This window comes from Podarcis erhardii (genome assembly GCF_964252035.2).
Source record: "Podarcis erhardii genome assembly, chromosome: 5".
NCBI classification, from domain to species: Eukaryota; Metazoa; Chordata; class Lepidosauria; order Squamata; family Lacertidae; genus Podarcis; species Podarcis erhardii.
This window is the reverse complement of record NC_138509.1, coordinates 44879409-44893133: the sequence shown is the minus strand read 5'-3', so window position 1 is coordinate 44893133 and position 13725 is coordinate 44879409. Positions and strand designations below refer to the sequence as shown.

Below are 13725 nucleotides of genomic sequence, written 5' to 3'. Positions count from 1 at the left end.
CCTGGGGAGTGGTAGTGGGACAATGATGAGTGATCAGAGGGAGAAGACTCGAAAGAGGAGGTGTTGGAAGCTGAGGTGGTCACAAGGCTTAGTGAGCTGGGAAGGACAGTGGCAGAAAGACGCCCAGAAGCTGAAGCAGGAGGGTGGGAGGAGAGAGGCCAAGAGGCAGAGATGAGTCAAGTTGGTAAAGAGTCATGGTGCCTTCCCCTCCTGCTGCAACAAGCTCGCCTCCTCCATTGTCTCCCAGAACCAGAAGGGACACGAAAAGGGCGGAGGAAAGATTGGCAATGCACAGACACAGTCTCTGATTGCTTGGAAAATACCCTGGATAGGAGGGAACTTTGGCAGCTGTGGGGAGGTGGAAACCTTCAGTCTCAGCAACTGCTTCTTGGGGGCAAGACCTACCTGAGATGACTTGCTGTGCTCATTAGGCCTGACACTCCTGTGCAGAACATGTTTTTGCTAATAAGGAGTTAACTCTAACTTGTATAGTGTGATTTACTGCTGGCTCGCTGCTGACACTGCCTGTTCAGACTGAGGAGACTAGAAAGCCAGCCAACCGTGGTCTCTCTCTCCAGTCCCCAGATGTCCCATGTGGCAGTGTATTTCTTGACTTCCCACTGGCTCTAATCCAAATCCAAATATGTAACGATGCATTTGTCTTGACCCTTTGGACAAGTAGGAACAAAACTATCTAATCAGAAACAGCTTGGCAGTTGGAAATTCATTGTGGTTGTCAGCACTGAACCTATCTGGGCAAGTTTCAACAATGGTTGGTTAATCTGGGCCAAGGAAGAAGGCATTGGAAGAGATGACGAACATTACAAAGCAAAACAAAAATAATGCCAATGGGATTTGCTCTTTTTCACTGGAACTGGCAAAGAAAATTGCACAGGGGATGCTATGGTCAGCAAGGTAAGATTAGGTTCCCTTGGAAACAGGACACTTTAGCAAATAAAGACCATATCAGTGTAGCTTGAACGGGAAAAGTTTTATAGAAAAGTAGTCATAAACAAGCTTCTTAGACTTCTATATATTGTTTGGCTAATTGATTTGGTATTATTTGTTTCTTGTTTGATTCTTCACATAAAACATAAATAGAATAGACTGTTTCTGTCACTTTATTTTTTTACTTTGAAGCCTGCACCTTCCATCTGAGGCAAAAGAATCATAATAATTCAAAACCACTTTGTATTTCCCCCTCACTCTCATCTCAGATGACTTTCCTGTCTGGAAGCTTGAGAAATGTCTCTCCCAATACAGTTGCTCAGCTCCCATTAATACTAATGAGGGTAATGCCTGTGAATGGTGGGAACAGATTCTTTGTTTGTAAAGTACCAGCTTTTGTTATAGAATAGTTGGGCCTAAAGTTTTAATTGGGTCTGGAGGTCATTGCCCAGTCATATAAGAAACTAATGAACACAATGCAGTACTACATCTTTCAGAACTGCCAGGCCTCCAAGAACATCCAGCCAAACCTCAAACATCATAAGGCTGTATAACACACACACACACACACACACACACACACGCGGATGGCAGCTTGTGTGCCAGTACAGTATGAACTTTTGTTGACTGCAGCACAAGAATACCAATTAAATAGTGATTGCCCAATTATTATTGCTTCTTTTTTAAAAAAAACTATACTGTGAAGTTTTAAACATTACACTACACTTTCTCTTAAACACTATACAGACTAGGAATGAATGTATCACTTCACTTTTATGTATTACTGTTAAAATAAGTGAGATTCAAAATAAGATAGCCTTGAAATACTCAGCAATGCAAAACCCAGGTTTGGAGCAAGCAGGCAAATTTTAGTTCATACCTGTGAATAAATGGAACTTGATTATCAAGCATCACTAAACGTAAAGTTTGAATATACCAGATGTGTCATTGAGCTGATTTTTCAAGACACTAGAATGCTTTGCTTGGAATCTGGAATCCTAGTCAGTTGTCTCAATTAAGTACATCTGGTTTAGACCAGAGTGAAGATGGGTGATTTACTAACTTCTACAATATTTGAGATGAGACTGAGGTCACCTGGAGTTTTGACATGCAGGGCACACACAGAGCTCATCAGCTGAGCGCTACATTGTGTAACATAAAGCAGATCAACTGCCAGCCATATGGAATTTAAAGAAAAGCGCATGAGAAATTAGGAAATGGATTTCTCAGCTTGCAAAAAAACCCCAGTTTTTGCTCGTAACAAAACACTGAATCAGCTCCAAGTAGGAATGAGGGAGAACCACGTAGCAAAATTTGGAGAAGTGAAAATTCTGAAAGATTAATGTGTTTCGGTTCGTGTATTGCTTTTGAAAGTGCAGATTAGTTAGATTTGCCTTTAAAACCAAACCGAATTAAATTTCTCCAGCCAAATAATGTGTACAAAAATGCACACCCTATGGTAAAATGTGCATAAAAATGCATATATTACTGAAAATGACAGATCCCCCCATCCCTAGCTCCGAGAGCCCTGTTGCATTTCCCACCAGCATTATAACGTGCAATAAAAAATTAGAGGCTTTCTCCTTACTCACCCATAATTCCACAAGAAAAGAGAGTGGGTCCTTGACTCATCTTCTTTGGAGTGTGCTGAAAACAACCAGAAAAGCTATTCACTGAGGTTTTAAGAATTATGCTGAAATACAGGGTCATGTCCAAATGCCATTCAAGGAATGAGTAATGCCAAGAGCACAGATCAGTGAAAAGGTGTAGACTGAGTCAAACGTACAAATTAAGCAAAAGGGCAGCAAGCTTAAAAAGGATGGTGTGCCGGTATTGCTCTTTTGCAGCTTTTCTTCATAAGTCTTCCTTCTAACAGTTTTTCAAAACTGAATGGAAGGCTAAACCAAAGAATGGGGTCAGGTTACTATTTTGTGAATGTTCTAATCCAAGATCAAAGACTCAGCTGAAGTTTTGAATTGTTATTTCAAATTTCTCTTCAGGATTAGAAAAGTAAGAGTGGTGGAACATGCAAACTAAGCAGTGATCTCCACTACCGAAACATCTGCAGTTTGCTTTCACAGAATTTCTCTTGTTCTTAATGGGGCAAAAGTTAATAATATTATTAGAAGACAAACAATTTCAGCAATTTCTCAGATATTGTTTAAAGTCTTCCTTTTAAAAGTGTTCTCCTTTGTCAATATCATCACCTCATGACTCAAAGAAGAAGAGCAGAAACAAATTGCAGTTTGGTATCCAATAACACAACATGTTAGTAATGTCCATGAAATTCAAAGTACTTGATCTCTGTTCTGCTTTTCTATTTTCCCCCCTAGCAGACCAATCTTGCTTTGCAAAAAGAGAATTATTTAAGGTGATATTCAACAAAATATCTGCACGCCCACAAGGATTACCACTAGTGCAATGGGACACCCCCAGCACACCCCCTCCACTACCCCCCAACCCCACTCTGGAGAGTTGGAGAAAATTCCAGAGTAGATTTAGGTAGCACATGGGGAGAGGAGTGTGAAACAATGCTCCATTACTCAAGGAGAAATCCTTGCACTGGCAGAACCTTAGCTTTGGCACTATGTTGAATGCAACCCACAACCCATTAGAAGTAACAAAGCAGATTCCCTGCCCTGCAATCAAGCAAGTATTTCCACAGTTTCTAAGTTTCCGCAATAACTTTTGCTTTTTTTCTTTGTATGGAATCTTACACATTCTAATACTTAGGCTGCAACCCTGTGCACATTTACACAAAGGGCTGAACTGAGTCCAATCCTACTCAGGAATAATTTCTACTATCAATTACCAGAGTTCTGGAGTGCAAGATTTTAAACACATGCTGGAGCATGTGTTGAAATGTGAAGGAGTTGTAGCATCGCGAATGAGCAATGCCATCCCTACTCTCTCCTCAGCTGGTTTGGCCTTCATCTCCCCTGCCCAACTTTTCTTTCTTTCTTTCTTTCTTTCTTTCTTTCTTTCTTTCTTTCTTCTCCTGCTTCTTTTTCTTTCCATCTTTTGGGATGCTCACATTTGTCTCTGACCTGCACTGCTACTCAGTTGTGATCATTGTTCCTCTCCTCTGTACAGCCACATTAATTCTTGGCACTTTCTTTCCAGGCCTGTTAAGCATAGCAGCCCTTACTTCATCCATTATCAAGCAGTACATTGATTGCTAGGCATGCAAATAGGCCTGAGATGGGGTTAGGGATTGCTAACGGTGGTTGATATCACAAAGATAACAAATAATATCACCTTAAAGCGGGGGAAATGGTGCCATTTACCAAATGTCAAAACAAAGCCTATTACCTTCCTTTCCCTCTTGGACTTAATTCAATGCCTCTCCTGCTCATGCCTATTAAGCTATGTACTGGTAAAATATTTCCAATTAAAACTTTCCTCATTCTCCCAACTTTCTGAGACAACCTGCTACAAATGACACTTACACATTTATATTTATCAAGTTCAACTACATCTATAAAGTTAAGTATGAAACTATAATGGCATACAAAAGAAGGGAGAATGTCACTGGGATGGTGTTGTCTTGAACCTTTGATCACTTTTTTTTTAAAAAATAGGTCAATAGGTAGCAGTTAAATTCAGCTATTACTGATTACATGTAAATAAGAAAGCCTTTTTATACACATAAATGTATGAATCCCTCATATCTATTCACTTAAATATATTATTCCTTATGTTTACAATGTGTGCATTTTGTCTTTGTAGAACTGTATTTATAACATTTAGATGTGTGAGCATCCAAATATAAAATGATTATTTAGAAGACTGGTTTTAGATGGGGGGGGGGAGAGAGTTAGTAGGAAGAATGTTTTGAAACTACATTTCTCCCTATTTTAACCGTAATTGCCATTTCACAAGGGTTGGGTCTTATAGTAAACTAGGAAGGAAGGAGTAAATTATCTGTAACCACAATTGTTTTTCTTAGGATAAGCAAAAAGTTTAATTTATCTATTTCCGCTCTTCCTAAAACCTTCCTTTGTGAATGGAAAGATGGAGTTCTTTTGATCCAAGTGTGCTTTGCTCCAATTCTTATGAGATTATCTGCACTAGTAACCAATTCTGGGACAACGAGTAACCAGAATACAGTGATACCTCTGGTTAAGTACTTAATTCATTCCGGAGGTCCGTTCTTAACCTGAAACTGTTCTTAACTGAAGCACTTTAGCTAATGGGGCCTCCTGCTGCCACCGTGCCGCCGGAGCACGATTTCTGTTCTCATCCTGAAGCAAAGTTCTTAGCCCGAGGTACTATTTCTGGGTTAGCGGAGTCTGTAACCTGAAGCGTCTGTAACCTGAAGTGTATGTAGCCCGAAGTACCAGTGTATTAAGCAAATGGTTTACAAAATGCCAAGAAAAGTCAAAATTGGCACTAAAGCCACAATTCTATAGTCAGAACAGTTTGGGAAAGACACATCATAATTCTGTTTGCATTATTATACACACTATCAGCATTTTGGAAGACACCATGATGGTCCAGTGCCGAGGGCCTTCTGGCGGTTCCCTCGCTACAAGAAGCCAAGTTACAGGGAACAAGGCAGAGGGCCTTCTCGGTAGTGGCACCCACCCTGTGGAACACCCTCCCACCAGATGTCAAAGAGAAAAATAACTACCAAACTTTTAGAAGACATCTGAAGGCAGCCCTGTTTAGGTAAGCTTTTAATGTTTAATAGGTTATTGTATTTTAGTGTTCTGTTGGAAGCCGCCCAGAGTGGCTGGGGAAACCCAGCCAGATGGGCTGGGTATAAATAATAAATTCTTATTCTTATAGTATAGAAATGAAATCAACAACAACTGTTGTTTCAACAGGTAACTGTTAAGTCTGAATGCAGTCATATCATGAACATCTCTGGGAATACTGTCAAATTTAAATGTGATGCTAAGCAGGCCAGAAGAGCTTACCCATGTGACATTTCATAAACCAAGTGACTCAATTAAAGTAAGTCCTCAGTACCTACTCTTGCAGAACTCCCAGACCAAAGATCCCTTATGCACAGCTAATGCGCAGGTAAGCCAACATTGTCCTTTAAAACACAAGACTCTACATATGCAGCACCAAACAGGTATGTTCTTCTTGTGCACCCATTGGCATAATTACATTGAGCTTTAAGGAAAGAGTCCCATTTGTTTTACCCCAAAGGAGATAGCCCTGCACTCTGAAGAATATAAACGGCTGATAGAGTAAACTAAGCTGTTGGTGTGAAATGAACTCTCTTACCAACTCAGCCCTGCATGATAGAGAATCAGCACCTTTGTTTTCCAGAGTTGTAGTTAAGATCATCACCATGGTAACGAAGTCATGCATTGGGGTCCATTCCAGTAGAGGTAAAGGTCAAAACCAGCCATATTAGGCACAGCCTCTGATTCAGTGCATTTTCCCAGAAGAAAGGTTTGGTAGAACCAAATCCCATCTGTTTTGCAAACTGGATGGCTTGACACAAAATGCTTGAAAGTCTTCAACCTCTGGAAAAAGAAAAACCAGAAAGATAGTTTGTTATGTGAACTGCATAGGTGCAGAGGGGAGAGTATAGTGAGCAGATAAGGCCTACAGTAGGCTGGTGACAATCAGCTGCTAGCAAAATCAGGAAGTAGAATGTCAGTGGCAAAGGAACAAGGATGAGGAAATTCTAATTCTGTGACTCCAAACTACCACCAAGCTGCTAATTTGATGTTGTATTTCAGATTCTCACATTTGCTACAGATTCACAAGCAACAAGCTGGTTACGATAGAAAGATATTCTGTAGCATAAGTAATTTTTTGCTATAGAATTCTGGCTCTAAGACAATGGATGGCCACCCTCACCACAGGGGCCACAAGTAGCTCAAATAATAGGAATTTGTTGCAGGCTATGAAACGGAAAGAGGCCTACACTTCTTGTCCGCGTCTCCAAGTATAGCCTGAAAGCTAGTTTCCAACTCATCAGGAATCAGAAGCAAATCTATCCCAAGGCAAAAAGAAGTGAGGATTGTATTTAGAACTATTATGTTCTACTCTGAACTTGATGTGGTGTATTTGCCCACAAAGTTGGTTTGGTTTTCACTGAGGATGGTGGGAAAGCAAGAACAGCTTAAATATGCTCATCTTGCTGAGCCAATGTTGGTTGACTAAATGCGCACATCTGGGAATATGTTCATTGCTCCTACTTTATGTAACAAAAGGTACAGCTGCCTATGGAATTTTTAAAAACTAGCTGACTCTTGGGAACAGGATGAGCAACACACAGCTTAGTATCAGGGAGATTTCTGGTCTGTTGACTCAGTGAAAGCCTTGTGCTGCTGTAGCATATTTAGAAAAATAGTTAATCTAGACCTGATGCTGTTGAAGATTTGTGTGGAATGAAGTTTCAATAAAAAGGCTGAATAAATGTTATATAATTCATAGAGTTGTTTGCCTATAGGCCAACGTTATTTACTCGAACCCCTGGGCAGCCTTCAAAACATTTCAGATAAAAGTTCAAACAAACAATGAGGAGATATTAACATGAGCTACATGGTGGGAACCACAGGGGAGTCAGATAGCCAAGACAAGTTTCTGGTTTTTTTGCTTCTGGCAGGCCTACAGCTAGATGCATACCATGCAAAAATGAACAAACTGCAGTAAGAATCTAATTATACAATAATTTCCCAAAGTAATCCTTATAATCCTGTTCAAATATTTTGCTGCATTTTTTGTCAATGCTAAAGAGGAGAGAGAGAGAAATAATGAGCCATACGACACTAAACATTTATCCCCTAATGTGCAATTAAAACCAAGTAGTTTGATGTAAGGTCAATGATTTAGAATATGCTGATAAGCATAAGAACTGACTAAGAGCCAATATTGATTCCCTAAATCAGCTTGCAAATCATATTTATTGTTTATTTGGATTTGAGTTTGCAAGTGGATGCCATTGAAAATGCACGTTTAAAGGCCAGCTGGCTAGTAAAGAAAAATTATCTACTATTGTTTTGTCAGAACTAAGTTCACCCAAAGTGCAGAACCTTGGAAGGAAGAAAATCGATACATTTTTCTGAAGATTTACTGTTGGAAAAAGGAAGTGTAATGGAGTCTGATATTATGTGTGTCATACTGGTTGTCTTCAAGTACACTTTGTTAGGAGATTTCTCATTAATTTCTCAAGAACCTAACGACCTCCTGAGAATTATGAAAACTACAAGCAGAGAAGATGCGACAAAACAAGACGAACACTTGAATCCTAAAAATATGCTTAGCCAAGGGCACAAAGGGCAGTGTTTCTGCTTTAGCTGCCCAGGATTATGTGACATGAGCAAGGTGGGCTTGTTTGTTGGTCTGAGCATCTACCTGCCTTGCAGCCACCAAATTTAAACAATTTATGCCACGGTGGCTATCTTTACGGCAACAGAGAACTCTTTATTATAAAACATAAGCTACCTGACCAAGTTCTTACTCAATTTCTCATTTTGCTTCTCAGATACTACTGCTGCAGTAGTGCAGACTGTTTAAACCAGTTTTAAATCTCTTTAACAACAGATTCCAGCCAAGGGAGCTGTGTGTGTGGAGAAAAAGGGGCTGTGGTCTTTCGTAATCCTGACTGTGAGATTGAGCTGAATGTTGGGTTGAATGTTGGGTTGAATCTTATGGAAGCTTCTAAGAATTGCACTATGAGCAAGTTTTTTATTCTGTGGGTAAAGGTAATGGGCCCCTGGATGGTTACGTCCAGTCAAAGGCAACTATGGGGTGCGGCGCTCATCTCGCTTCAGGCCAAGAGAGCTGGCATTTGTCCACAGACAGCTTTCCGGGTCATGTGGCCAGCAGGACTAAACTGCTTCTGGTGCAACAGAACACTGTGACAAAGCCAGTTATATTCCCTATTTATCTACTTGCATTGGTGTGCTTTCAAACTGCTAGGTTGGCAGAAGCTTGGACAGAGCAATGGGAGCTCAACCTGTTGGGCGGACTCGAACCACCGACCTTCTGATCAGCAAGCTCAAGAGGCTCAGTGGTTTAGACAACAGCACTTTTTATTCTGTGGGACAAATAATAAATGGCAAAGTTGGAAACAAACCTACACAGTCCCACATAAAAGAAAGTTACAGCAAAAAATGATACATTTCATATATTGTACGTTCCTGCCCAACACTCCCTGCGCAGCGACTGAGGGCTTGCATACAACTGGAAAACTAGTGCACTCTTGTCCCATCTAAAATTGGTCTTTTGAAAACTATCATACATATAATTTAATGCAATTTCATTTTTACTCATCTTTAGTACATGAAGATATAGGTACAGGAATTTGTAAGCATTTGAATTATACAGGGCTCTATATCAGGCAGAAAACATTATCAATTAAGTGACATTTTAATGGAGTGGTACTTATAGCATTCTGCAAGAGTTAGAGTGGAGAAAGGTCTCAGTATGGCAGATATTTTTCATTCTGCTTCACTAAGACCTTCTTGTGACTCCTACACAGATAAACTTTTGTTGATTTAGGACTATTGAGTCACACACAAAACCCCAAAGGATGAAATTCCTGTGTCACTTGAAAATTTGCATACAGCTGTACTACCAAGTTGCTCGAGTGGTTTGAAACTGTCAAGAGCAGCTGAAGCAGGCACTGAGACCCAGGAGGGGATTAGTGCCTTCCTGCAAAACCTGTATGCCCTGGAGTGCACTTTTATTTTATTTACTGGAAGCCTGCAGCAAAATAATGGCCTCGCTGAATTCACTCTGTGAAAATCAGCCTTGCTACCCCTGAACTGCTTCTTAGTCCTTGGTAGCCCTTTAAAGATGCCAGGTTTTACAGCATAAAACCCCCATGGTTCAGGCTCTTCCCATTCCTCAACCATCTGTGTGAGGTTTTAACCCCCGCCAAAATGACAGTTTTCCTTAACAGGAACTGTCCGGCAAATTACTGAGTTTGAACGTTGTGAGCTATCGCACCAGCTTACTGAATCAGAACTAGAGGGTTCACTGCCACAAGCCCAATGCACTCAAGATAATCATTTTCTACTATATAGTGGACTTAGCTAAGAAAAAATGGAAAGACCAGTCCTAACACATACTAAACCACATCAGAGAAAGGATGCCCAAATTTCCAGTAAAAGTCTAGAAAGCCTGCCAAAAAAATCTACACTAAATTTCCAGCATGGCAATCTGATACATGTCTTCTCAGGAAAGTTAAGTCCAGCTGATCAACAGGGAAGTTCATATGAGAGAAGGTGATGCTGAATGTTTGATGCAACCAGTTTATATAAAGCTATTGTAAAAAGAGAGATCACCAGCACCTTGGGCTCATGCCACATTGGCAGGTATGCAACCTATTCATGAAGGAAGCCAGGCCATCGGATTCTGCTACTGCAGCAACTTCCAAGCAGTCTTCAGGAATAGCTCAATGTGCAACACAAGGCTTAGTTGGAAACTGTTTTTCAAGCATAAATTATGAGATGGCCCAGATGAATGTGAGTCACTTCGAATATTAGAAGAAGCCATTAACTGCGCTCCAATTCAGATTTAAAGACGGTCATTCTACATCAAATCACCTGGTGCCATGCGCTCTCACAACTCAGATTTTCTTCATAAAAAAAAATTATGTGTGAAAATCAAAATTTTCAAAAAATTCTCCTGTGCCCCATTTTGAACCCAAAAAAATCTTAAATCTTGAGGTTATCTCATAGGTATCTACACATTTTTTTAAAAAAATGAAGAAAATCCGAGTTGTGAGAGCACAGTCGAGTATTAAAATGAGGTGATTTGGTGTGGAATGACCCAAGAGCAGGTTTTTTCAAGGAAAGCTCTGGACAAAAAAACAACAACCCTACTCAGACACGGACCTATGCTTGGAAAGTGTGGGGCAAAAGATAAACACAGACAAGACCTGGCTGTTCACTTGCGTCAGTTTTATACTGGAATGACTTTTTCCTCTGCTAACAATTTTATTTTGAGTATCAGGTACAGCTTCAATGCTAGGTCATGGGTCTTTCACATACATCTTCAAATATTTGACATTTGGATATGTCACTTCTAAACATTTGGTGGCCAGGATCTTCTGCAGCTAGCCAGAGGCAATGAGAAAGTCACGTCCCTGAAGCCTCTCTCTAGCTCTCATATCTGCAGGCTAAAGCTACTAAGTTAGTGACCCCAAAGAGTCCTGAACTTTGACATCAGACCAATATGCTTAGATTTTTTCATTTGTGAACTTACAAAAGCAGAAGCATGCACAAACTGGAGTGAGCAGACCAGTGACCTCTCCCATGACACCTTATCACCAAGTGAAAAGTTCTGAGTCATTCACTTCTGAGCATGTCTGTAGCATTAAACTTGCCAGCCAGAGGATCCCAGTCGTGCCATGCAAGCTTGTCCCTTGACATCAAAACTGTCAGCTAGCAATGCGGAAATAGGGTCCGTGAAAATATCACTACTCCATATCACCTATCACTTGTTAGCGCTCCAGCAGAACAGTAAGAGAATCATGTATCAACTGCAAGTAACACAACCTAAAGGGAGACCTGGCAAGTGACTGAGCAAGTTGACCTGATGGACAGATACTGCCAATCCTGGGTTATGATGGGGATAGAGGGAGAAATGAGAGGAAATGCAGCACTCTTTCCAATGCATAAGGAAGGGGAGGTTCTTCTCTTCTTTCTGACTTAAAAATACTGACCGCCACAGTACAGCCCTTCTCATGCCATGACACCATCTTCTGATTTGCCCCTCGGGTGGTCCCATAATAGCCCAGATAAAAGGGAGCAACTTTATTGACTCTCCAAGTTATTCTACCAGTTGATGAAAAACAGCAGCACCTGAATTGAAAACTGTTTTTTAAAAAATAAATAAATTAAATTAAATTAAATTAAATAGCACTAACAATTAACTAAGGCTACCACCTAGGTCGGCCATTTTCTGCACATTGAGATGTCTTCAGCAGCACTTGGGTGTGCCCAGTGGCTGGCTTGCACCAGGACTTTGAGAAGCAATTGCATTCTGAAAAGGGTGGAGACCTATTTTCTTACAACGGTAGGACTGTAAGTACTTTGCGGAGTTCTCCTTACATTGTTAATCATTAATGAAATCAACGTATGAGGAATAAACTTTACTATAGGTATTGAGATTAAAAATCATGAGTAGTTCAAGACTCAAATCATACTTAGTGGGGCACAGGGAGGAGTTTGCTATAGATGGCTTCAACTCTTTGGCTTTTCTGTGTTTCCAAACAAAAGAAAAATGGGCAAATGCTGCCTTCTTCATACTTCCTCTCCTTTCAACTATAACTCATATCCCATGGCATTCATTGGTCATGCAATGCTCAACCAAAAACCATGGTTAAGCAAGTCTGTGCATGAATTATGGGCACACAGCTCAAGCCCTCCCACTTTGCTCCTCGCTTCCTCCAGCAGGTGAAACAAATAATGAAGTGGCTGGTTTAGGTTTAGGTTCACACCAGTGTTCACAGTTGTTGTTGTTGTTGTTTTGTCTCCAAAGAAGCCAAGGTTCATGGATCTTAGGTTTGTTTGGGCTATAATTTGCTGAACCTTGTTTTGTCTTAGCATTGTGACCATGCACAGTCCTTGAATCCTATCAATTCCAAATGCGCATTTGCTGCAGGTTGCCAACTACAGATTCACTGGGTATGACACAATGGAAGTTAAGCAAAGCGGCCACATACTGGGTCACAACTGGTCCCTTGAGTCCAATATTGTATGCTCTTTATGAAAGCACCACATCAAGATCTCAGGAAGGGAACCTCTCTCTGTGTTGCTATCTAAAATGAAAAAGGGGTTGAATTCTTTGCCTCCATGTAAATTTTAAGATTGTCTTCTGTATGTAAAACATGTGTTCTAGCACAGAGCTATGACCTCTTCCAGAGTACTTCTGAATACCATTTTTTTTTCCAGTGGGAGAAATTACAGCTTAAAGGGGAGATAAACGTGTTCAGAGTTGAATGAATCATTTTCCTCCTTTTAAAAAAAGGAACCATTTGATCTACCTACAGCAGTTCATTAAACTGCACTGAACTAGCATGGAAATAAGTAGCATGGTGCCAAGACTATTCTCCTCTGGAATACTGAGCAGCAGTCAAGCTGTTAAGTCAGAGTTACCTAGACTCAAGACATGATTTCTCCACAGATAATTATATTTTCCCTAAGGTAATGATTAATGCTTTTGCAAGTAACTCAAGAGACTTTACAACAATGATTTTGCAAGTACAGGCAAAATACTACTTCTTGAAAAGGACATCCTGTTGTGATGAACATGCCCTCAAAGACAAATCTATGTAACCAAGTGGAAAGAGTATAATAAAAGGAACGATATGATTTGTTTTTAAAAGCTTAAGCTGGAATTCTATTGAATGTGTCTTCATTTTACCTTCTCAAGAAAAGGATATTGCATATCTGGCTGTAACTATGTGATTAAGAGGATTCAAACTCATTTTCTCTGAAAATAATATAAATCAAAATGCTGAGGCCCTGATCAGCAACTTACTAGCGGCAGCCAGGTCAACAGTAGCACAATTTTGGAGATAGATGAAGGGGGTCACAAGGGACTATGGGCATAGAAAAATCTGTAGTATTGCACTGAGCAAGAGATGTTGACACATAAACTGAGAATGGCCAAGAGGATTAAAAAGATGGACAATTTTATTTCGGAATGGTTTGATTTCATTACATAGATTAATAAAAAGGAAAATGGCAGAGCATTACCATGTCAGCAGTGTTCAAAACTCCCATTGTTCTAGGCGCAGTTTGCAACAGGGAATTTCATTAGTGTGAGCAGTTTCTGAGCTCTGGGTGCAGTACT

At 40.2% G+C, this 13725-nt stretch overlaps 1 protein-coding gene across 5 annotated transcripts in view; it reads right to left on the bottom strand.

Annotated features, from left to right (window-relative positions):
• FAM53B (family with sequence similarity 53 member B) overlaps positions 1 to 13725 on the bottom strand; it is a 113368-nt gene that overhangs the window by 73867 nt on the left and 25776 nt on the right. For 4 of the 5 annotated variants that reach the window (XM_081863752.1, XM_081863751.1, XM_081863753.1 and 1 more), the window contains exons 3-4: positions 6187 to 6431; positions 2541 to 2595 (exon numbers count right to left, since the gene is read on the bottom strand). In XM_081863752.1, the coding sequence (XP_081719878.1) occupies positions 2541 to 2595; positions 6187 to 6273 (142 nt within the window). In that variant the 5' untranslated portion in view covers positions 6274 to 6431. The remainder of the gene's footprint in view (positions 1 to 2540; positions 2596 to 6186; positions 6432 to 13725) is intronic. The other variant, XM_081863755.1, reaches the window with a different exon arrangement.